Genomic DNA, 26,213 nt, shown 5'->3' on the forward strand with positions numbered 1-26,213 from the left:
CTCCTGCTGTGAGTTTTGTCATGATTATGATGAGTAGGGGGATTATGTTGGAGTGTTCTGATGGAGATGTAACCAACACTTAATCAGTTTAACGCACAAGACAAGAATACATTTTTTTCCCATCTAAAATTTTGGAAAGCTTATTCAGAAGGCTTGGTGTCATCAGATTAATCCATTTTTTTTATTGAAGTTTACCAAACTCAGCATGGACCAAGGCACTGAAATGATTTTACTTTGCTGAAACGAATCTAGAGACCTTTTTTTTTTCTTTTAGCTTTGAAAATCTGAAATTATATACAGTCTACTATTACTGACTTGTAACTGGAAAACAGTTTATGACAAATGGATCACAAATGTACCAATATCCAGTAGTAATACCATACAAAATGAGTTGAATATGGACTTGAATACAATTACTTATTCCCTTATTTTTTTCAACAGTAGGAGTACAATCCAACCCAAAAAGTCAACAATATCAATAAACATCACCTCAAACAGTTAAAGAGTACAAAATGTTTTAAATATATTAAATGTTCTATTAGCAACAGCTTTTGTTGTTGAGAAAATGTTAGCAAGAACTGACAAAGATGCATGTATGAAATAACCATTTACTACCGTGTACAAAATCGATGAAGCTCCTGCTATGTGATGTCTGGTGTCTCTACAGCCATTATAATGCGTTAAATGACTTACAACTTATATTAATTATTTCAAGACTGAACTAAGGCTCTGTATTTCTGATCCTCAGAGGTACAGATTCCTAACCTACTAACTGTGGGTTGTTGGATGGGAGAGCATACATACATACAAAAGTCTTTTCAGGAAATCCAGCATGAAACCCAGAAGTTAGCTTAGTTTCTGTTGTGTTCTTCTCGTTAATGTACACCGATGCACAGAGACATCAGCAAATCTATCAGTGTATCAATCGGTATGTTTACTTGCACACTAATATGCCACAGCTATTTCGCATTTCGCATTTATTCTGAAATTTTAGCGTGATCACCAAGACGTGTGGAGCATCCAAATGTTATCGAGGCTGTGACATTATTTGGGTATGTATACAGCGCGTTCTGAAAAAAAGTCTCTTTAAGGTTGTTTTGCAACACAGTTAGTTAGTGAGTTATTCATATATGTTCATGTACCTCCGAAAAACAATTGCAAAGTCATCTTTACAATATTTAATCAAAGCATGCGTCGTGGCATGCAAATGGGAATAACAGCGGGATATCCATTTACATTAGTCCTGTAAATCAGTAGCGTTATTTGCCATGTAAACATACTGAATTCGTCCAGATTGTCATCTCATGATATAGTATATCCCAAACAACAGTGATGATGTTATATTTGTAGCAGGGCCACAGCCAGAATTTTAGAAATACTGAGGTCATGAGCTAAGAACCGCTCCGCACACCCGCGTAGCTTTAGCCTCCCAAAAATACACCAGTGATGACCTCAGTGTCCTCACTAGTAGCTTTCACCCTGATTTATAGAAATTTTTAAGTTGCCTCTTTTTTTGTTTCAATATTACTTGCCATTCCAATTGATAAGTGTCATTTTTGATATATCAATTGTCAGCTTCTTTGATAGATCAATGAAATAGGCTATATGAGAAACCAATGAGCTACATTTTGTTCCTTTTCAGTCCGCTTATGGTCTCTTAACATGTCTGAAATACCATTTTCCATGACACTTCAGACACACAGATTGATACTATAGCCAGACAGATGCCTGAAAATAGCACACCTCTATCAGATTTGACTGTATTACTGAACACCATTAGAAAATGGAGAAAATAACTTAAAAGTACATATGATACTAACTCTAGAATTGTTACAGACCTCAACAAATGTACATTTATGGGACAAGAAGATGGAATAGTAAAAATAAGAATTCAGCACTGGTGCTGATCTGATTTTAGGTCAGCACTAGTGTGAAGGGGCAGGTGAGCCAGCCGGTTGCCAGTCAGAGTTCAGACTTGGGCAGTTAAGCTGGGAGCATAGGCAGGAAATGAGTAGATGGGTGTCTTCGTCGAGCCTTGTGGCCTCGCCGTGGCTTCCCCCGCCCATTCAGTGAAACAAACATCTGCCTCCCACCGTGCTTCCAGCGGAGGGAGGCGTATGTGTTGTAGCCATTCTCCTCAATGCGCTCCTTGAACTTGCAGCTTGGGTTGTACTTCACCTGTGATCAGAGGGAGGAAGACATGAGAGCTTGAGGCTGTTAGAATAGATGAGGGTGCAGTTATGGGCTGCTGTGCTGAACTAGGCCTAATTCCAAGAAAGCACAAAGGTTAATGTCTGTTGTTGCAACAGATGACTTTCAAATGTGTAGGTCAAGAGGGTAAGCTTTGCCGTGACAAAGAATTCAGCTTAGGTTTGTCTTTCTAAGACCACAATGGAAGTGTTTAGTCTACAATTGAAGGGTTTGTTCTCCCAAATTACTAAAAACAATACCTTTTCACTTGTCCCTCACCCTGGTGCTGTTTAGCCAAGCGAACAGATGCAACGTTTTAGGTGTAAAATCTATATTTGAAATTAGTTCCTCATGCACCAAATGCAATTTAGTTAAACAAAATTTGCTCGCACTGTTCTAAACAATGAAAAACTACGATTGACCCCAAGAGCAATGTGCCTCTCCAGCAAAAATGTTCTGGTTACTCAGGATAATCCGCAGACCTCACAGTTAAGTTTTTATTGGGCACAATCGCTGAAAGCTGATCACTGACTGAAACTGATGACAGTGAGACCTGCGAAATATCCTGAGTAACTGCGACGTTGTTATTGGAAAGACATTTTCATTTCTGTCTGCCTTCATTGTGTTGGGTTTTCAGAGGAAATCTTGGAGGTGATATGAAAAAAACCTTAGCAAATAAATAGAAGTGGGAAAATATGTTTTTAGGCTATGTGCGTATGATCTGGTGACCTGAACCTTTAAGGTTCTCGAGTCAACCAGAATATAACCAAAAGTGGTTCTGCTGCATTCCCTCTTACAGATGGTTATCATGCTCCGTAATGAGACCCCCTCTGCGATATTATCAGGATAGTATGATGGCATGATTCACCTGTTATTTATTTATTTTTTTGGTTGTTTTTTCGTTTTGTCAGTATGAGAGGATTTGGATTTTGGTGACGCCCTCCGTTTTCAGCTCTATTTATATCCTGTTTTCTGTGTTGAGGCCCTTCTCTTATCACCACTGGCAGACTGATTGCTCGTCTCGATTTCTTCTTTTTCAAAGATGTAAATACATGAGCTAGACACCACACACCTCAGGTCTGATGCGTGTTGTGATTTTAACAAAGAAAGACTAAAGCTCGCCGTGCGAAGCAACAACTGGCGGATGGCATGCAAAGGCTGTTAAAAGAGACCAGCTGGCTCTTTGTCATTGTTGCTCGGGCTTTTCTCTGCTGTATCTATTTTGACAGTGGAACAAGCCAGCTCAAGCTGCAGGTATCATCAACCATGGCCCAGGTGTACAGCAGTGATTGATCGTTACTCTGACCTTTCACTGGACTTTGCAGCAGAAGATTCTTCAAATTTCTCTTCACTTGAGCAGAATCAAACATTTTATGGGCGCTCATTTGGGCCCCTATACGTAGAAACCTACTTCTCCCCCCCTTCCCCCTTTCCAGCCGTCCCATCTTGACCTGCAGAAGCAATGTTGTCAGGTTGTATACACACCGATCCAAAGAGCGTGCCTTTCTTGGACATGGCTAAGTACAGCCCGGTGCTGACAGATTTGATGGCAACAACTCCCACACTGACAGATCGGATTTCCATCAGGCCTGGAAAATAAAAGCGGGGACAAGAGTCTGGGTTAGAAACATCAAGCATCTGGAATTTCCCCACCAAAAGGTGCTCTATCATTAGTGATTGGAATACCAAACAAACAAACAAACAAACAAACAAAAAAAACAACAACAAATCATTCATGCCTGAGAAAGCTCTCCTTTTAGGATGCAACTGAGTGCGGAGCGTTCAAATCAACCGGTAAAGCAGCAAGTAAATAATTTCTCTGTGTCATTGAGCAATTCTGCAAATACACATCAAATACATCCTGGACTTCATGTAGTGCAGGATGCAGTCTGAGAATTTGTAACACGCACTTGTGCAGCACAGTGCCAGTCTGCTTTGCCACGTGCCTCCATAAAAGCTTCCTAAGTCCAGATGTGACACTATCGTGATGCTACCCGATGTTGTTTACGGAGGGACACAAAACCTGTGTCTGCTGGCCACTTAAACAGCCTCTCTAACTCACTTCACCCCGTGAAGCTGGCAAGCTGGTGGGCTAATTGTTTCCTCTGGGCACTGATTGCAAACAAGTCCCATGTGGCTCTCTCTTGTTCTGGTTTTTGTCTGCATACAAAAATAAAGGCACACACCCATTGTCATGGCTACGACTGAGAGATGTTTTGGAGATGACCTGAAGGTTTACTGCAGGGTCCTGAATAGAACCTAATTGCTGGAGATGAAACTGTTTTGTTTTGGTTTTTTTTTTCCTGGCTTATTTGCCCACTTACACCTTCAAAAGTGCCCTGATTCAGCCTGCTATCTAATCAGAGCACTAAATCTTCTTTTTACACCCCTAACAACCAAGTCTGTGCAGAGAAAACACGTAACTCTGAAAAGCCAGGCACTGCTGGATATTTGGAAACAACAAAAAAAAAAAAAGATTGTTGCATTTGGGCAGAGGCTGTAAACAAGGTGCTGAAGGACAGATTGATCCAAAGCTAGTAAAAATGAAGGAGTCGTAAAAGCAGCACCCGACTGACTAAGCCCCTGCTGCTTCTGTACAACCACAGATTTGGTACAGGGCAGTGACTGAATAGTCTCGCTTATTAAACCCATCCAGCAATGGAAAATAAACACATGCACCAGGGGTTTCACAGGTGCTACTCCCCCCTCCAATGTAATTTTTATACATATCTATTTGTGCAAACTTAGTTTGGAATGACGATGAACTAGCTATTCATATTTTTGTGTTTGGGCAGGATAGTGCCACATTTTTTAAGTCTATCATTATTATTCCACAGCAAATCTTTCAAATGATCCAAACATGGTCCACAGAATGACACAAAGGAGTATTTTCTGCTCTGCCTTCATTAGTATATTGCATAATATATATCATTACCATTGAAAACGATGTGAAAACAAATTGACTGAGGTCTGGTGCGGTTTAGGCCATGAAACTATTTTATAAGGTTTTTGGTCAAATGTACTTTGTAAAGGTTATGGCACACTGACATAAGGGGATCATGGGTAAAAACATACAAGAACTTTTTCTGTCAAATTGGTAGTTTTGTTTTGCCCATTTAATCTTTGAAAACAATTTTGGTTGGCTCCAGTTGGTCCTCTTGTACATACTGGACATCAAGACATTTCTTTCAGACATTATCCAGTTTAAAGAGAAGGGTTGAAAAACCCCAAGAACCACAGTTTCACTAAACAGCATTTCCTTGTTGAGGTGCAGTGTAGGGACAGCAGGAGAGGGCAGAGAACTGCTAGTTAGAGAGATATCAACATCAGCAATGTTCTTATACTTCATGTTTCTCCCCCATCACTGACGTTATAATCACATCTATACAAGATGCCACAAAGTGCTCTTCTCTACAGGACGGCTGTTAACATTATCAAACACACATCTGCTGCTTCCATCGCTCTAATCACACAACAATCTGCAACTTTTTTTTTCCGGCTCTGATCATCACTAGTCGTGCTTCCCCAGTGAGGTCATCTACTTTAGGGCACAGACACACAGAAGTACAAAGAGCGAAGAGGAGGAAAGAAAAGACGGCTAAGGTAAACAAACACAAACTCCTGTTGAGTGTCTTTCTTCTCTGACGGGAACGTGTAAATGAAGCCCCCTCTCCGCTCGACACAGCTGCAGGGCAGGAGGGGAATGCCTCAGCCGAGTCCGCCTAGGTATCGGCCCAGCTGCACCCCCATCATTTCTACGTTAGCACTCATCCTCCAAGGAAACATTAACACTTTGATGGCAGCCTTCCTCTTTACGAGCTGTGTTTACAAACACCGGGTGTGCTCTGGTGGCACCTGGAGCGTGCAAGGGACTCATAAGCAATTAGCTGAAGCCCAGCTGGTGATTGGAGTGCTGCAAGGATTTATGGGGGATTAGTCTAGGCCAATGAAAACCGCTGGTGCCTGAAAGTGGTGCCAGCAGCAATTGCCATTATTTGCTGGTTTGAGTTCCAGGCACAGTAGGTGTGTTGGAAGCATGTTCGTCACATCTGACACATTGCGAGTTGCCTGTGAACTAATATTTAAGGTTTTAGAGGGGAAAACATTGCTTTGGAAGAAATACAGTTATTAACGCAGATTCGTTCCAGTTATTATGTAATGCGCTTCAACAAATCTCCCTATGGCTTCCTTATGACACAGGAAATATTGTCCGTCGCTTCAGAACTCGTAAGATTTTGGTACCCTTCGTGCCACTTCATTCATTGGTGGAGGTGTGGCAGCCAGCAGATAAAATGGAAATTTGACATTGTCTGGGGGAATCACTCGGGCAGTCGACGCTTGACCACACATCTATAAAGACCAGTTAGATCCATATAAGTCACAGCCCCCTCCTCTTTGAAAAGTCACTCCATTGTGTTCAAAGCCTGAGAAATCACGGTGAGGTATTTCAAGCCATTAGAGGGTTTTCCTAACTGCTGAAATCCAAAGGTCACTTTACTGGAAGGAAGGTTTGTTGCTGGGTTCAGCCTCCAGACTTGAAGTGAAATGCTTTAATAATGATTTTGGTGAATTGAAGTATACATATTTAACTTATATTAGATTTATCTCAACGTTTACGACAAAAGCTATTTAAATGATCTTCAGAGATTTGCTCAATGGCAGTAAAAAAAAACAAAAAATAACTTTAGATATCAAACCTGTTCACACGTCTCCATCTGTCCATCCTAAAAGCAAATTCATTTTAGGTTATATGAATATCACCGTTGCCTCATTTAAAATATTTAAAGAATACAATCTAAAAGTTATCCTCCCTTTATCAGCTCTGGTCCCCTTTAATGACATATGATTTATAATTACATATTTACAGAAAATTAAATGAGCAATTTTAAATCATTGTCATTAAACAAATGTTTCAAATCTTTCAACAATATCACAATTAGACACAACATTGAGAAGTAATGGAGACAAATGAACTTTTTGTTCCCAAGTTTCATTGGAAACTGGAGGTCACTTCTGCACCGCGTTCTGCTGAGCAAGTATCAACTGATTGCCCCATTGAGCTCATGAAAAAGGTAGGCTACTTTTGGCTTCCCACTTGCAATTGGCAAGATCTCTTAACCTTTGACATGTTTTGGCTGGGACTGTCAATAAGCTCAAGCTGCCATTACAAGCAAATCCTGCATTATACATGTCTAGTCAACTGTGGACTTGCCATTTATTTCTCCTCTATGGGATTTTTAAAAGCATAGAAAAAGTCTTTTACCCAGTCTTTTTTTTTTTTTTTACTCTTTCTTTTCTTTCCGTCCCCCATTTTTTGGACGTTAGCCCATCGTCAGATCATTCAAGCCTTTTCTGACCTTGAAAAAAAAAAAGGCAGAAAGGAAAGAGAGAGACACTCTCACGGGGTTCCCTTTTGTCAGACTCATGGTATGGGGGAGGAGGGGGGAGTGAGTACAGAGTGAAGGTGCTGGTTATAAGATGAGGGGGTTTGGTTGGCGGGGGCAGGCGCTTCCAATGGTTGCCCCCCTCCTCCCAATAAGTCTTTGTTACTCACCTGAGAGGTGAAGAGCTAGCCAAGATCTTATTAATGACCAGGCATTTTCAATGGGGCTCTACAAAGTGTGGCAAAATGGCTCTTTCCATCACAAATTTAAAGCAGAAAGGACTGAAAGCCTGAGCAAAGAGAGTGAGGAAAAGAGATTTTTCTGCTCCGTTCCTCCTGTCTTCTTTTTGTTCCTTTTCCCAGGTCTTTAATTTCTTGGGTTGCCCCCTTGAGCAGCCCTCCATGGCTCAGTGCTCGACCAGAGCAGAGCCTGGGAATCTCAGAGTTCCCGCTGTGCTCCTGCTCTTGATTGACATACCTTTTCAATTATTTCACAGTTTGCTTGCTTTTTAAATGAAGAGGGCCCTGTTGTTTTTTTCCTTCTGCCCTCCTTTTCAAAACACAAGCTTTTCATGTCGGGTCTGGGCTGCCGGGCCTAATGGCTGTGACCAGCACCTTTGATCTGCCATGACCCCCTCGAAGGGTCTGGTACTGGGCGAAGCAGCCGCCTGTGTGCATCAAGACAGACAAAGGCTGCATCACTCACTATTGCTTTAAACACCTTGAGAGATTACCATGAGAACAGGAGCTGTAGTGGCAGCCTTCATAGGTGGTGTGATATGGAAACTTGCATATTAACCCTTGAATGTACAGTAAAAGCAGTAAAGTACCTATATATATATATATATATAAAAATTTTCAGCTTTCCTCCTTAACTCAACAACCAAAAGCAAACTGAGTCATCTAACAATATCTGAAATATTCTTTCCAAGTGCTAAATTGTGGGTCTGCATCCAACTTGTGAATTCGTCAAAATAGATTGGGCCATCATAGTTAATTTCTGTAGCAATCAATAGACTGAGGGGGTCCAGAATTTGTGGGTACAAGGACAATTTTGCATCAATATTTGTTTGTTTTCTTGTTCTGCGACTTCTAGGGGACATGGTCATTATGATGGAGAGTAAAACAGTAGTCAAGTAGTGCAGTATAAAGAGTGACAGAGCGGATTTTAGGAGGATGGTGGAGTTGATGGCCCAAGAAAGATTTTTCCATTTGAAATTGGCCGCCTTGCCATCATTATTTCTTTTAATCTGCTCCACAACCTCAACCCACGTGTTCATCATTGTAACAATACCGGTCGGGAATCCCTAACCTGAGTGAAGTTATTCATTTAATGACTTTTCCCAAAAACAAACCAAGTGGTTTTTGTGTTTCAGCCTAACCAAAATGTGACCAATCCGTAAGCCTCACTGCGTGTTTATTATTGGAATCATAATGATGAATGTCGGATATGCTACAGTGGTGCAGGTGTTTCTGTGGGCTGTGTCAGAGAACAGGGACCAATGACAGGAAATGGCCAGGTATCCAGAAATCTGAGTGGAGGCAAGGTTTGACCTCCTCTCTTCCACTCTCTTTGTTAATTCATCACGTAATTACTTAAGTCACTCTTCAGCCTGTACACATAACCCTGTTGGTCCAGTTCATCATGTTGAAATAGTGAGGACGTACAAAGAAAACTGAGACCTCGCAGTAAGACCGGAGGTGGCAGCCAGGAGAAAGTTATATCACTGTTGTGTTTTAAGCCCGCGTTTGAATGTGTCCAGAGGTACAAAGATATTCAACTCAAAAAACTATTTATCCCCGAGGCATATCTGCCTCAATATACCTCAAGCAATAATTACAGAGTTTTCTTTCATTCAATGGCCCATCAAACATAATCAAGACATTAACAACTGTCCTGAAGACAGAAGTGAGACGAAGCACAAAACTGTGCTCCCTGAAATATATATACTAAATGAGTTTAAACTGGAATCAGTCCTCTAAACGAACCAGATCTATTCACAGCTGACCGATCAGGGATTGTTTCGTCCGGAGTGTCACATACCAGCAGGGTGATATTTCTGCATTGCATCACATCACAATGGGTCAGTGATGAGTGGCTCATATTTGCTATGCAACATGACAGTGCTGCTGAAAAAGAGATATCTCTCAGTGCACACCATGTGCTGGCCTTAAAATTTTTGCACATTCAAATGGGAAAATGAATTATAGTTAAATACAAGCATCCTATGTATGCAGGCAGCTCAGTATATTAACAAAAGGACCACCTACAGAGTTGCTCTTCAATCGCATATGGCCGTGATTGTCTGTGTTATAAATCTTGCCATGTGTACGTCTGCATTGACAGGCACCCCAAAAGTTATGACCCTATTCTGGCTCCACATTATTTTTATATATTAGATGATGCTATGTACAGGCCATACAGGTCAGGTTAGGAAGGCAGCGCAGGAAACCAGACGAGAACTGAGTTGAATCAGAGTGCACAATTGCACAACACATACACAATAATTGTCTTCTGATAAACCACGACATCAGCGATTGACTCTCAGACTTTCTTCTGACTAAGCAAATTTTATCAGCATTTAACATCTGGGACAAAGCCACAGAGTCTGTATAGCCATTCCGGATACAAAATTTTTAACCTTCACTGCTCCATGTGCAAAATATCGTTCTCACTGTTAAACTGGTGTCTCCCCTGCTGACATGCATGGAGTGCGCCGGCAGCTACACAGCTGCCAGCCTGGAGCTCAGTCTGCGCCAGAAAGAAGTCATTGTAACAGACATCATAACAGATTAAATGTCAACATAGTCGTAAAGGACGGTGATCATAGAGGAGCAGGTGAACGCGGGTTTATATTTGCCATGTGACCAGCCACATGACTCCCAATGGATGCAAAGGTTTATTTATAACTGCTGAATGTTTAAATATCTGCAGCAGCCAATGAGCTGATGATTAATGTTGCGTTAAAAGTTTATTTCCAAGACCAAAGAAAGGCGAGATTACTCAAATTACTGAAATGAAAAAGCAAAACCAAATAAACCTATTGACGCACTGTTCTCTGCAAAAACACATGAAATTTAAAATGAAAGACCATGAATGAATCAAAATTGCAGAGTGACGTGGCTGTGCGAGCACTACTGGCCACGCCCCAGTGAGTGATGTCAGAGCAGGTGCTTTCCATCTGCTTTCAGAAGCAAAACTACCTGTTTTAGCATGACTGATTGGACTGCCACAACGATTTTCTGCCCTACTTCTTAAGTGACATTGTAATTTAGGACTCATTTGGTTAAATTGCTTTTTATGCTCAGACTTTCTTGGCCATTGCAAGAGTAAGTCGACTTTACGAGCAGTTGCTTACATATTTTTTGGAGATTTTCATTTTTAACATTTTGCTCATTTGCCGCTTACTTTCAGGGTTTTATGCTTTCTTTTCTTCATTATTCTGGTCGGACTTGCAGGGAAGGTTTGCTCAGGGTTTCCTTTTTATTCATGTAGAAATACCCTTGTTAAGTCACTGTCCACAACTTTCATACGCATAATGTTGGAATGATGACATTTATTTTTGTTTGAATAAGTGTGACCAGGCTCACATTCCACATGATGCAATACCTTCCTTGGTTTAATAGACCAACCAGTTCCGGACAGCAACATGATTCACAGTCCTTTTAACAGTTGCAGTGGCTGCCTCTCTGACTGCACTACTGTTTCAGAGGAGGACTTGTGTTTTGGAGCATATGTTTATATTTGTATATAGCTGCATATAAAAGTATATGCCCTCCCATGTTTATGAGTGTGTTTGTGTTGTAAAGGAACTGTCAGTCCAGCAAAATTACTTCTCTCTGTTCTTAAAAAGGTATCTGTCCTCTCTCCCTTTCAACCCCCTCCTACCATTTCCTATCATTTCCCTGCCTGTCTATCCATCACTTTTTCTCCTCTCTCTTCTTTGGTTTCTCTGTCTGTCTCAGACAGCGACCCTCCCAGGTCACCCCCCATCCCCCAATGGTCTCTGGACATGCATCATACCTATTAACTTTCACAGGACTGGGATTTATTCATCCCTTACTAGACGCTATGAGATATGTCTGCGGCTGACTCTAACTGAGCTGATCACACAAGGATGACACATGGAGCCTTTCTTTTTAATAATAGGAGCAAGAATTAAAACAAAGTGTCATACGAATTTAAAAATAAAATGAGAGCAGAACGACCTCTCAAATGAACTGAACAACCTCAACTTCTGATCGTCCACATGCTGGTCTGAGCAGCATGTCCATGACAACAGGCCAAGTAACTTGGCCCAGAGATCTGATTCTGCTCCTCAAATGAGCTCAGACTGCCTGGAGGTCTGAACAGTGTTTCTTTTGCCTAATTTAGCTCAGAATCCCTGGACAGTTATAAATCCTGCAACTCAACTCATGCTGGCTTTGATCAAACAACAAAAAAAGGGACATAATTTAAGTAACGGCAAAGGAAATATGAAACAGGATTATTGTTGTACTCGTTTTTTTCTTTTCTCTCTTTTCTTTTTTGTGCATTTGAACTTTCCCAGATCTAAACATGCTGTCACTTTATAAATCGTTCTGTGTGTTGTCATTTAGGTTTGACTATATACAGTGTCCTCTATACCTGTAGGAAGTAGGACACACTGACTGGTCTGCATGTGCATGTAGTTTTAACCTGCCTAGTCAAAAGGGAAAAAAGGATGATACAAAGTACATGAAGAATGGAAAGAAAAGCCTGGCAGAGGGCTGCCCATCCCTGCCCACGGATCACTTGCTGTTCCCACATTCCATTAAAATCTCTGGAGGGATGAGAGTGAAGATGAAACTGATAAGATTGGTTTTCTGCCGTCTTTATAATCTCACTCTATAGGACCCTGGCCTTAAGTTTACTAATGGTTATTATCATTATTATTATTATTATTATTATTATTATTATTATTATCTGTGCAAACAAATTGTAGTAAGTCAAATTCATGCTTTAGCAAGAATGTATTTATAGCAAATGCTAATTTCAAGTCAAACTATTGTCTCATTATTTCTACATTCCTTTGGAATATCAGTCTCTTCGATAACTCAGTGGCCTAAAGTCAACCATGAAGAGCGACCCTCGCCAAAACTGCAGAGAGAATCTGTAAACAATTAGAACTGCGCTCTCACAGATTTGTGCACAGGCTGATTTTCAGGCTGTCCCCCCAGCCTGCCATGCACAGCCACTGAGGGAGGTGTAAAGCAGAGACAGTCTACTCCTCTACAAGCCTGGGCCTAGTTTTTTTTTTTTTTTGAGCCTGTGAACAAGCCACATGGTGGTGATCTGCTGAAAGCTGACTCCCACACTCCCTCAGCCGCAAGGGGTGACATTCTCTCACACACAATCCAGAGGCTGGTCCTCTTTCACGGCTCGCACTCGGCCCTGTTACCCCCACCCTTTCATACAGTGCTGGTGGGAGAAGTACTCCAGGGATTAGCCCAGCCAGGTCTTTCAGAGGCCATTAGAGCAAATTACAGGTATCTTGTTACGAGAGCGCTGGGACAGGCCAGGTGAGGGGCGCAGAGGCCAGGCGGCAGAGCAGGGGTCAGCTTGGGACAAAAAGAGAAGGCCACCCTGGGCCCCACTCTATCGGAGAGTCTACCTGGCTTCACAAACTGCTGGGCCTGAATCTATGAATGGCTCACTTGATGGGACCTCAGAGACATTGTCTCACTGCCGTAACTTTAGCCTTTTTTTCTTAGTGCCCCCACCCCCAGACTTCACTCTCCCCACCCTGGTTTTTCTTGTATTTCAAATGATGTGGGCATGACTTCAGCCCGATAAATAACAATATATAATAAGAATGTTGTCTGACCGCAGTGTATCATCAGCAGACCTTTGTGCTGTGTGGCTGAAATGCTGCAGGCACTCAATTATGTCCTGGCTATATTATCAGCACACACCACACAAGGAGCCACCTCCCCGGGGTCAGAAATACAATTTGAATTACATTAACCATTTCTACTTCAAACCTAAATTTAAATTGTAATGGCAACCACACAACCTTTAATGTGTGTTCGGTCAATGAATCAGTATGCTCCAGGCATAAATCAGATTGTGTTGATAAAGTCACAGAGATGGCTCGAGGGAGTTCCGCATCCTGCCATTTTCTCTGGACTACACACATGCAGTCTTGCCCGCACACATATGCCTCACCCTATACAAACCGCTGGATGACAATCTAGCGGAGGAGATGCGGAAGTGTTTCATTAGCCAATTACCGCTGGTAGATAAAAGCCTACGTTCCCACAGTCGGCAAAGGCCGGCGGGTCAAATGTGACCAATTACCCTCCATCCCCTCGCAGGACAGATTAGTCTGTCTGATTTATCCCCAGACAGGCTGACCCAATAATCCAGAATCGTCTTCTACATCTGGATACATGTGCGTTTGTGTGTTGGGGGGCCGATGAGTGTGTGTTCGCGCAATTTCACTGTTTAAACAAGCTGCTTATACATTCAATGAAACAGCAACAATTAAAGCAACAGGCAGTGAATGTGAATAGAAAGAGCATCACCGTGTGAAAGATAATGACAACGTTCAAAGAAAATCAGTCTGACTCACGTCGGTAAGGGGAGCCGAGCTCCTCTGAAACACACACACACTACCGATGAAACAATAATTTGAGTACCTGCGTCTCCTGTCATCATGCGCTCCATGGTAGCTTTACCATTGAACACAAGCTTCCTTAGCCATGCGAAGCTGTGATGGCACGTAATGGAACATCAATCAGCTCATTAAAGACCTCCAGGATGCCGAATCAGAGGGAAAGACCCTCCGCTGATCAAACCCCAAATTTACGAGCTTGGAAGGGGCAAAGGTAACACAAGAGGACAATCTGAGGGAGTGACTGAGTGGCGGAGTGAGGGATGGCAGAGGTGAACGAGGTTAACGAAGGCAGCCTGTACCCTGCCGGCTCGCCTGTGCCTGTGTGGTACTGAGGGGCCGCAATTTTACCGACCAAGAGCCCTTTTCTTTAATCAACGAGGGAGAACAGGGAGGGCAAACTGGCTCCAAATCATGCATCACATCTGTAACAAGCGAACAGCGAGCTTTCAAAGGCTTCACAGATATTTATGGGCAGATCTGTTCGCAGAAAGCTTTGTGACTCACAGCTTCTGCAGTTTCCTGAGCTACTCTGGGAGGGGCGGCCGGGATGGAAGGATTCACATTAGGCTGTGGTCATTCTACTCTGCCACTAAATTGCTCGTGTGTTGCATCTGTGGTTTGTTTGGATGGCTGTCCAGACCAGATTCAGCTGTTTGAGGAAATATTAGCTGGAGAAAACAAAGGCTGTTTACACTTTCCTACCTTCATCGTTACTGGGCACGTAGTGACAAACTCTATTGCCAGTTAGCGAACAGTGGCCACATTTGAACCAAACCAGATGTCTTTGTCAAGTAAATCTCTGCCTAAATTGCTAAACACTTCTAAAATATGACTTCACTGCAGGTCTTGCTGGTGACAAGAATTTAAGGTTCACAGGCACCAATTCAAAGAAATTTGAAGGCTTATTTTCTCAATTTTTGCTATGATTGTATAGATTGGCAGCTAAATTAGTTATTCACTGTTATAAAGGACTTACCACAATTTAATAAAAAGTTTAGCACGCCTGAACAAGGATTAGAAATGAATACTGAAAATCAAAGAATGGATCCACGTTGTAATTCCAAGTGAGCACCGATATATCCAGGCCCATGCTTAACTGACCCAGTTTGAAGGACTGCCAGGCATGAATGTGTGCATGCATGGCTCAGGTGAGCAGCCAATTTCCAGTGAGTGAGCACAAGGACAAAAAAATATCCTCTGTGGCCTGAACTTGCACCATATTTACATTATTAAAATAAGACAGCCAAACAGGCAGGTGACAGAAGGCACAAGAGTGAAATCAGGGCCATGTCAGAGCTGTCACTTGCTCCACTGGTCAGCGGGCCCTGACCCCAATCCTATCCACTGCAGGGGAGGAGACGGGGAAATGGAGACTGCAGGAGGGAGTTAGATGGTGATAGGTGGAGAAGGGTGAGCAAACAAACAAACAAACAAAAAAAAAGTGAAAGACATGTTTACATATCTGTCACATACATTTGAATATTTTCTCTGGCTGCTTTGTTATGGATAGTAGCCTACAAAAATTCTTGTATGAGACCCTCAGCCCCTTTTTTTAATTTCTGAGTCAGAAAAAAAAAGATATGTCATGGATTAACGACTTTCTTATTGTGTGAGTATAATGGTGTGTAACGGTGCTTCAGCAAAATGGAAGCTGCTCTCCGGACAAAGATCTCAGTGTTCACACAGGAGTGGCCTGATGTTTGCTGCGGACTGCATTGCTTTAACTATATCACTGCAATGTTCTCTGCCACCCTCTGCGTTCTAATGAGGAGCATGGCCTTCCAGACGGGAAAAACACCCATGTGCACATGTCGGTGTTCATGCAAACACACAAAAATGAATGTGCCTGAATGGAGTGCGAGGTAAGGTCTGGTTCATATTAGCCATTAGGGAACGGAAACGCACATCTTTTTCAGTTTAGGGTCCACTTCATGCTCCTGCAGTGGCACAAGTATAAACACGGGTACATGCGTTCTAGATATACACACATATTCAAAGAGCCCGGACACAATACTCACATCCTGCCTGTGGCAATTTTGAAAAATGGCCCCAGAGATAAAAAGCAGGCACAGCTGGATGTGTGCAGTGTAGTTCAGAGAAGACGCTGTATACAGTCTCAACCTGTTGCATGCATGGACTTGCACTGGACTCACTGTTTTTAGCCTTCTACATTTGCATTAATTATCCCGCTCCTACTTTCAGGAAACACATTTGCAACAGTTACGCAGTCCAGATAGGGCCTTCCCTGCTTCAATGCCATAAACAAAGAAGTTAAGCAAAAAAGGGTTTTCTGTCAAATATCAACCAAATGAAAGATGCTGTCCAAAATATAAATAAAAATTATGTTCATGTTATTTCTTTGAATCAAAGATTTTCAGCTTAAGCTCCAGTCTGACACAGTTGGCCATGTGCTTGAGTTGTGATCTGTGTACGAGGATGTGCGTGGCCCAAACTCAAATATGAACTCTGCTCAGCGATTTACAACTGGAATGCAGACCATGTGTGTACAGCAGTTCAGACTGGAGACTGAGACGAGAATCTACAAGATACATCAGCGATGGTAACAATGAAAACGGCTGTGTGATGATGATAACGACAATGACGATGATGATGGCCAATGACGTTTTGACCACAAGATTCTTGATGCCAATTTTCTGCCTCTGAGCTCTACAGGAAATCAGTCACTTGTCACTTGAACTCGCCATCGCTTTAGTTTGCAAACTGTGTCGTGTCTGAATTAATGCCACTTTAATCATCTGAGTCCTCTCAGAGTCTCGTGCTTTCGGTCCACCAATTTGGTCTGAACGGAAATATCTCAACAGCTGTAGGACCGATTACAAAGAAGGTTTGTGTAAATGTCCGCAGTCCTCAGATGGTACATTGTTGATTGTACTATCTATTTGCCATTTTTATATTTCCCATACAATTTTGTGCGAGATGTGTGATATTTCATAAGTCAGCCATGGTATGAAGAGAATGAACTTTAAGTAGTTTGGTGTTTTGTTTTGTTTTTTTTCCTCATGTCCTCATGAGGCTGACATTAGCGGAATAGTATGAAATGTTGAGAACTGTTTGAAATTTGCCACAGACGTTTGTGGTATTTGCTAAGCAAAGTGTAATCAGTTAGTTGTCTTTTTTCCACAGAAGATGTGCCTGGCAACATGGCAGCATAGTGCTTAGTGCTGTTGCCTCACAACAAAAAGGTTGTGGGATTGGGATTCCCGGGCCTGGGGCCTTTCTGTGCAAAGTTTGCATGTTCTTCCTGTGCTTGTGCGGGTTTCCTCCGGGTACTCCAGTTTCCTCCCACCGTCCAAAGACATCATGTTTTGGTTATTTGGTGACCGTAAATTGCCCGTCAGTCTGAGTGTGAGTGTGAATGGTTGTTTGTCTCTGTGTGTTGGCACTCTGATGGACTGGTGACCTGTCCAGGGTGTGCCCAGTGAGAGCTGAGATTGGCTCCAGCACCCCCTGCGACCCGGTAACGGAGAAGCGGTGGAAGATGGATGAATAAATGTTGTGCCTATTCTTCATGAAGGTTCCCCTTGTTTTACACATAGCCAGGGGCTTTAGACTAGACTCAACTTTTATGGCTCAATGGCTTGACAGCCAGTCAATATTTAGCCATGCAGATTGACAGGCAGGTTGTGATAACGCTGTTTGTGTGTGTGAGAGGTTTTTGCTGAGTGAGAGACAGAGATTAAAGTCTACTGAAAGTTCAGGGAGCTCCGTGTGCTCATGTTCATCTGCCCTTCACAGGAAAAACAGGGCGGAGAGCTCCAGATTTATCTGAACATCACTTATGACTAGACCAGATTTTACTGCCTTTTATGGGTTCCTTTATGATCTGGATCAAATCCTACAGAGAAGGATATCTGTCTTCTATCTGCAACAGGTGCATTACATTCCTGCTATTCTCGCTCCCTAGTTCCATGCTCTTTTGCAATTTTGGTGTTAAATTTGAACACCTTTTAACTCCCGTAGCTGTAGTCAGTGAGGCGTAGCTGTATTTAGGGATGCCAAGTTGTTTCTTTTTTCCCCGTCTACAGCAGGGGTTCTCTTTCAGCTTCTTTATTCCTGGGCCAGTGGTTAAACGCCTTCCAAGACATGATGTCTGGCTCAGTTTGAGCAGGGAGGTGAGAGGCTTTATTGGAAGGGTCAAAACAAAACCATTAATCTGTCTTGGTCTATCTGAGGTTGAGGCAAGACCTGTCTCCCCTGACTCAATGGGCTGACTATATCATCGCATATGTGTGTGTGTGTGTGCGTGTGTGCGTGTGTAGGATCTGAGATGTGAGTTGTGGCGGCTCCATGGTGAGTATTTCTTTTGGCGAATGATTTCAAACATGTGGTGCTGCATGAGTAAGACTAACTGGCTGACTGTTCCCTACTGATCTAATTAATACTCATTTTACACCTTTTACAAAAAAAAAAAAAAAAAAAATACAAAAAACCCAAACACTCAGCAATAACATCATTAATGTGATCTCATTGAGCAAGAGGCTAAACTCTGCATTCTTACTTTAAAAACTTACAGTTTGGCTGTGACCCTGTTTAATATTGCTTTGCCCTACTATAATTAATTATAGCTCATTACAATGGTGTATAAAGCCCCTAAATCATAAGTGTTAGCTTTTGGATGGCAGCATAGTGGGGAAAAAAAGCAAGCATACATTTTATTTTTTCTGGACGGAGCAATATTTCAAAAGTCAAACCTCACTATTGCTGTATAACAAGAATTGTTATGTTAGAACTATTTCTTCCAAGAAATTCAAAATCAATATATTTTAACCTTTAACTTTAATTTTCCCTCTCCGACCTTTATAAGTCTTTTAGAATCTCCCTGCAAACATCTTTTATCTGTGGCCTTTAATGTCCAAGTAACTGGTTACTGGCACTGTGAAATCTGCTCCTTTGTGTTCCCTTCACACCCACAGGATGTCCAGAGCTGTGGCATGTTATAAAGGAATTGGCTGCCGGAACCAAAGTCAGACTCTATAAACCTGCTGATGAACCCAGTAAATCCCAGAGAGGAGCCACAGCCAGACTGCTAAAGGTTGTAAGGTACTAATTGCTACATTTCTCGAGCCCATTCATGATATCAAACTCTGGTGGCAGGAACGAGCCATGCTGCCCATCTAATTAGGGTGAGACCGACTCTCTTGTCCTGCGATGTTCCCAGGACAGTGGTACGTTGTGCATTTACGTGAGGAATTCAACAGGCATTTTCACCACATATGCGTGTGCCAGTGATTTTTATGTAGCTTTTGGCCTCTTTGCACCAGGAACAGCTGACAAAGGGGTGATTTTCATTTGTCTCTCACAGGCTGGGGCCATGTACTGTCCTTAATGGGGGGGTGGGGGTGGAGAGAATAATAAATGCATGATTCGTGGGATTTTACCCTCTTATTGGCATCCAAAATGTCCACGAATTCCCTCTCAGTTGAGACGACCCAGAGGAAACCTTACATAATGCCTAATGAGCAATGGGAAACGCTCCAGCACTCCTCTAGCCTTTAATTTCCACCTCAATACTGAGCAGAGCACGCCCCAGCCCTTCTCCTAGCCTCATTAACATGTGTATTCTCCTGATTCAAAACACCAAAGCACTTCCTTCAGCCAGGTGCTTCCCTCTTTAGCTCCTCCAGGCCCGGTGCTGTTGATCCAGTCATACATGGCCGTCTGAGCTCGGACAAAATTCATGGTGAGTCATGATGGGGATGTAGAAAGGCCAGAGGACAAGGGACAGAATAAACTTTCTTGAGCTGTTAAAACTGCAGACGGAGCATAGTAGACATTTTGTAATGTCTGTTGCTCTTGAATGTTAAAGTCATTGTCCACAATATGTGTCTTAAAATGTATAAGCAGATGATGAACAATAAAAGACAGGTTCATAATTTGTTCACGTTCCATGTGGACAAATTCTCTCCATATTGTATTGATCAGGTATAAATAAGATTTTCTTTTGATGCTTCTGAGCATCATAATATAATGATATGGAAACAGTATTTACTCTGACATTAGTTGAAAAGAGGCTACACTGATCCACTGCACCAGCTGTAAAGTACAAATATAGCACTGACCTTATTGTCATGTGTTATCTGTACTGTCATGTTTCATCTGTCTGTTTTGAAAGCATCACCTCAATATGCACATGTAATCTCATTATATTCAATATGATGACATTAAAGCTTTCTACTTCTATTTCTATAACCTAAAGCAATACAGTATTAATGTTCCAAATATGGATTTAGGCATTGCTCACATGATATAGCTTCCATCAAATAAGCTAGTTTAAATTACTTACCCCCAATAACCAGATTCAGATTCAGCTGTTATATAGCTTACTAACCCACAGAGCTAATGTTAGCTTTCAAATATGAGCTCCATAGCTGAATAAACGAGACAGCTAGTTAGGTTAAGTCAAAAGTTAAAACTGATTATGGTGTTCAATGTGTCTGAACTGTTGCTTGGTCAAAAGCTTCACATTGGATAGAAATACAAGTTAAGGTTAACCTGAACACTATAATCTATAGTGCTCTGAGCTTTCTCTGCATGAAACACAACTTTAGTTTTACATCATTACGTTTCACATCAGTTGGACAACTCTAATTGTTTTTGAAAGTTACACTACAGTTTATGATGCTGAAGTGACCTCTTGCACTGCTTTATTACTTTTGTTTGGACAGCCTGGCAAATCTCTCTCAGCTACTGATTTACAAGTTTCCAATTTCTTCACAAGCTAAGACATTCATTTGTTTTTTAATGGTTAATGGTTTCACTTAATTTTGTAAATCTTTCATTTGAAATTAGCAGTTACTGCTATGAACTATGATGGAAATACATTACTCACAAAATATTTATGATGCTGTAAATCTGCTATTTTTTTTTTTTTTACTAATTTGTCATTAAAGGCCCAAATTCATCAATTAACTGACAAATAAAACAAATATATCATCTTTATTTTATCACTGAGCAAAAGCTTATTTTCACCAGACTGTTTGAACTTTTCAGATGTATGCAGTCATCCGTCTGCACCACTTGTCCTGTACTTTCCCATTTTTAAATTCAGCTCGCTCGCTCTTTGGTGAGTGACAGTTTCCCCTGTCTACAACAAGTTTGAATAATTTCCACAACATATTTTAGTGGGGTGGAAGATTTTCTTCCCATGGGCTCCATCCAAGTCAAATACACTTATGAACTTGGAAAATTCTCACATCAAACATCACAATGTTGCACACCAAGGGAAATTTGGTAAACACAACACGCCTCGGTTGTGAGGGTTTCACGGCCGTAGAGGCAGCACAGCGCTGGTCTGGCTCTGCTCGCCTTCTGCGATTAAAGCGACATGGTGAGGTGATCTTATTTCCTAAAGGTGAATGGGCTGTCACTACCTGAAGACTGCACAATTGTTTGATGCCTTCAGCCACACACACCCAGAATATAACAGCTCATCATTTAAAATGATGTGCTAAAAAAAGAAAAGAAACATACTCTACTCAGTTGAATGATTTGAATGATTTGCTGTTAGAATTGATCATGAAAAGCTTTCTGGGTGTGCCCACTGCAGCTGTTGTGCTGTAGCTAGGTCTAATTAGCAGGCTATGACCGATGACCCAGGACAGGATATGATGCATACCTGCCTCCGGAGCTTTTGTAAACACTTGGTTATATTTTTCCCCTCGATCATTTTCTGCTTTGCCATAGGTCAAAAGAAAAACATGCTGTGGTCCTGCGTCTCCATCCCTCAAATTACAGTATTTTGTCTCATCTTGTGGTTAGTTCAACAAGTAATTTTTTGTTATTTTGATCAAGTGGATTGTAACTAAAGGAGGATTTATACCTAAAGAGTCTGCTGTTGGATCATAGCTTTTTTTTTTTCTTATATTCTGTGATTTCTAATCTTGGGAGTTTGATAAGTAAATCATTTACTCTAAAAGTCCAATAAGCTTAAAATTAACTTTTCTTTTTTCTGATAGCAAAAAGAAATATCTTTAACCACCATTTTGTGCTTGTGCTTGTATAAGGTGGGAGATTTTTCTCAGGGCACTTTGGAGATGATACTGACATGTTCACTACGTCCTATTAGTTGTAATTAAAACTGTTTTAAATGCCAAATAGAGAATTTACACTCTTATTCAACCCTTAAAAACATCTGTTCAGACACTTTAATGATTCCTCTGCAATGATGCATGATGCCATATCAAGAATGAATTTTTTGCGAACTAAATGCGAACTAAATGCAAGATTGGTCAACAAAAATGCACTGTGTGTTTCATATATTCTCTAACTCTGTTTAACTGTCCAGCGCTCTCATCCTTTAAGCCCTCCATCCCTCTAAATTAGTCTTTCTCCTTGTTGCCTCTTCCCTCAGCTGTTCCATGCCCCTGCTCCACTGGGATTGATACAATATTTTCCAACCTCAATTAGCAATGAGCCTGTTGACTAATCCAAACTGTTTTTGCACCTGAGAGGGAGTTGGGAGTTGGGGCTGGAAAAACTGAGTGGGGTGGAGGTGAGGCCCGGGGCCTGGGTGTAGCAGGCAGAGCTGTCGGGGCAATGTAGCTGTGTCGACAAGAGTGTAAGGGCAACACAGAGGACAGAGGAGGGGTCGGCCAGACTGCTGGGCAACGTTTGTGGAAGCAGCATTCAGGCTGAGGACAGTCCTGAGCTGATCTGCAGCTTGTCTAACTGTGCTGGGCAGGTCTATTTACAACATTTTGCTTCTGTATCTACCTCTGTGGGCATGTCTGTATTTTTGGGCACCGCATTCTTATATTATACTATTTATATCAGATATTATCTTTAAAAAAGCGATATTTCCTCTTTTTTGTATAAAATCTTGCATGCTGGTATCTGCTGCTCTCAAATATTTAAGACTTCCTGTTTATCCTGCCACACTAATCTATAGCATGGCCACCATATCACTGTCAAGAAATTGTCAGGGTGAAAAGGTTTTACGTCTGATTGAAAACCTTGTGAAAGTAAGGAGGAAGTAACGGTAGCCTCACTCAGAAATAGAGCAAGACCACCAAAGTCTTAAAACCCGATCTGGCGCAACCACAGGCTCACCACAAAGTCTATTTTATTAAATTTAAGGCAAAGTCTACATGACCCCTCATTTGGCTCTGCGCTAAGCGCTGGGTGCAGGTACACACCCTCGCTCTGTGTGACTACAGAAAGAATCGTTCTTTCCACCAAAGGAAATGAGAAGATGATGGCTAAAGTGTATGAGGGCATTACATTTAACTGGACTGCAGTTTTTCACATAGAGCTACTGCAGCCACCTGAACATAAATGACGAGAATATGGCAAGAAAAGTCATGAGTTTCACTGTGCCCAGAAATCCATTGTGCTGCTTTCCAGGGACTTTGAGCACTTGTTTCAAGGCAAACTACCTGCCAAATTGCTACCAGTCTCCCAACATGACCTCTCAAGTGACGAATTTGAGCAAAGTTTGACAGTAATTCTTTATTATAGTAGCTGACATATATTGCCACTAATATGAGATAATAAAGTCCTGGCTTGGTAAAGCACTGGACAATTTTAACACAGTAATAATTCATCTCCATATGAAATTCAACCAGTGTGTGTGGTTTCAAGAGATTGTGCCAGGTGACTAATCCTGACAGGTTAACGAATGTCGCCAGTCTCTGGTTTGGAGCTCGCTGAAACAGTGGCATCAGACCGACTGGCTTGTTAAGGAGACGCAGCAGCTGCTCCTGCCCCCAGCAGCTGTATGGAAAAGTCTGACTCATCCACTTGCAAAAAAAAAAGCATTAATGACCAAATACATAAATATTACTGTCAAAGACATAAATGTGTCTAAGGGCTATTCAGTCAATCCGTCAGTCAGCCAGTGACTAAGAGGGAGGGAGGTCAGATCATGAGCAGAGTCGACTCAGCTGACCTGGTCAAGCATAAAAGACATCCATTGATGGATGTGCCGAAGAGGCGCTGCTGCTTCATGAACAGTCTCTTCTCAGGTGTCCAGGAACCTCTGATTGTGTATAACATACAGGCTTGTCAGTAAAATAAAGTGGGTCTATGTGGGTCTGCTCTGCCCCACAGTAGTTGTCCTGTATCAGCAGGTGCTAAGAGGCAAGAGAAAGCAACACTGGTCGCAGTTTCAGAGGAAGGATTTTCAGAAAAATGTGATGGCTGTCAGTAAAGAAAGCCTAAATGGTAATGCAGGTTGGCTTTAAGAGGTCAAGTGCCAAATTTTTGTCTCTTTACTTAAAGCTAATCAAACTTAAAACAATACATATTCCAAACCCACATTTGCATTTGTTGGAAGAATGCATGTCGGTTTACATCTTTTATAACTGATGCATTGTCATCACACTTTTGAAAAATGGATCCCCTGAGAAACTCTTTTTTTTCCCAAGCCGGGCTTGTATCGCCAACTGATGCTCAATGTCTTTCCTCAAGTCAGCTTTCCCGTGTGCTCCATGCCAGCTCTCCCAGGAGGACGTTAAATCCACACTTGTGTATTCCTTTCTTACCTAGCAACGAAACTCCCATGCCCTAAACACAACACAAGGCTACCTTAGGATATCCCTATGACCTGTTATAAAAGTGAACGGATAAGAGAGTTCAGCCATATAACAATAAAAATTAGAACGTCACAGGGTATCCTATCTGCAATCTGACACTCAGCATGCCTGTGAAACACAGAAATGAGACATGCTCTGGCTGTGCCAGCTACTTACTGTCTGCGTAGTTTTTCCGCCGGGTACCGTCCACCTTGCCTGTTTTGTCAATGCACAGGAAGAACTTGTTGGCAGAGTAAAGCCGGCGTAGTCGGACATCACCCTCCAGGTGATTGTAACTGCGAGTGTGCCTTTCCAATGTCCATGAACAGTTGATGCCACTTGCAAGCACCTGAAGGGCTTCATGCCCTACCCCAGGAGGACAGGCCCCCAAGGCAGTGCCAGTGGTGACCAGGAGCAGGGTGAAGCATGCCAGGCAAAGGGAGGCTGCAGTGGGCAGAGTGAGAGGTCGCCCAGCGGAGGCTGCAGCAGTGGTGGTGCCAAGGGCAGTTTCAGGAGAAAGATGACCTACGGACGGCGTCCATCTGCACATGGTGGGTCAGACTCCCAATGTGCACCTTGTGCAAGCTGTAGGCATGCTGATGATCAGGAGATGTCCAAGTGAAGGGATGACAAGAGGGTGGGAATCCCAAAGAGAGAAGGGAGGGAAATGGCACTCACAGCAGATCCTCTGGATGTCACCAATGACCAGACGCCACAGGGCTGACAGCAGCAGGCCTCCCTACAGAAAAAAGTTTCTTTGTCCCGTTGTCATCTTCAGTCCTGTTTTGGATTTTGTTTGTCCGGTCCTTTCATAAAATGTTGTATTTTTATGAATCCACTTTGAAAAGTTCCTATTTAATCACACTCCTCGTAGGCTGCCTTGCTTCTTTCCAAGTCCTCAGATAAAGCCCTGGGATGTATGAAGATGCTTGTGTGTGTGTGTGTGTGTGTGTGTGCGTGCACGTGTGTATTTATGTGTGTCTCTCTGTGAGTTTATGTTTAAGTGTGTGTGTGTGTGGGTGTGTGTGTGTGCACCTTGCAATGCTCAGCTCTTTCCAGCTGGATAGAAACAAGGTGCCTGTCTGAGCTGCTGGCCTGCACCTAAGAGGGAGTTGAATGAGGGTTGGTGACTGACTCTATGCATGAGTTTGTGTATGTGTGTGTATGTGTGTGTGTGTGTGTGTGTATGATACGGAGAGAAAGAGAGGTAGTGAGTGAGTATGGGAGGGAGAGAGCCGGTGTGTTTGCGACAGAGAGAGAGAGAGAGAGAGCGAGAGAGAGCGAGGCAGTGAGTGTGTCTCTGTCAGAATGAGTGGCAGTCAGAGTGTGTGGGGGAGTGAAGCAGCAAGCCGATGCCCTCACGCTCTGCTGTGTGCAGTCAGTCAGTCAGTCCGCTCTTCTGTGGAGGCACCGGCTGAGTTGTCCTGCATTTTATCCTGGGCAGGGCCAGCATCTAGGGGGTTGAAAGGA

The 26,213-nt window shown here is 42.3% G+C and overlaps 1 protein-coding gene across 1 annotated transcript; it reads right to left on the minus strand.

Moving 5' to 3' along the window:
* Window positions 1–1,768: 1,768 nt before the first annotated feature.
* fgf22 (fibroblast growth factor 22) lies at window positions 1,769–25,494 on the minus strand. Its single transcript, XM_029500642.1, has 3 exons — window positions 24,921–25,494; window positions 3,676–3,779; window positions 1,769–2,178 (listed from the first exon to the last, which is right to left on the minus strand). Exons 1-3 carry the CDS (start codon window positions 25,291–25,293, stop codon window positions 1,984–1,986), a joined length of 672 nt encoding a protein of 223 aa, XP_029356502.1. The 5' UTR covers window positions 25,294–25,494; the 3' UTR covers window positions 1,769–1,983.
* Between the last annotated feature and the right edge of the window lie 719 nt (window positions 25,495–26,213).

This window comes from Echeneis naucrates, chromosome 4 (assembly GCF_900963305.1).
Source record: "Echeneis naucrates chromosome 4, fEcheNa1.1, whole genome shotgun sequence".
NCBI lineage: Eukaryota > Metazoa > Chordata > Actinopteri > Carangiformes > Echeneidae > Echeneis > Echeneis naucrates.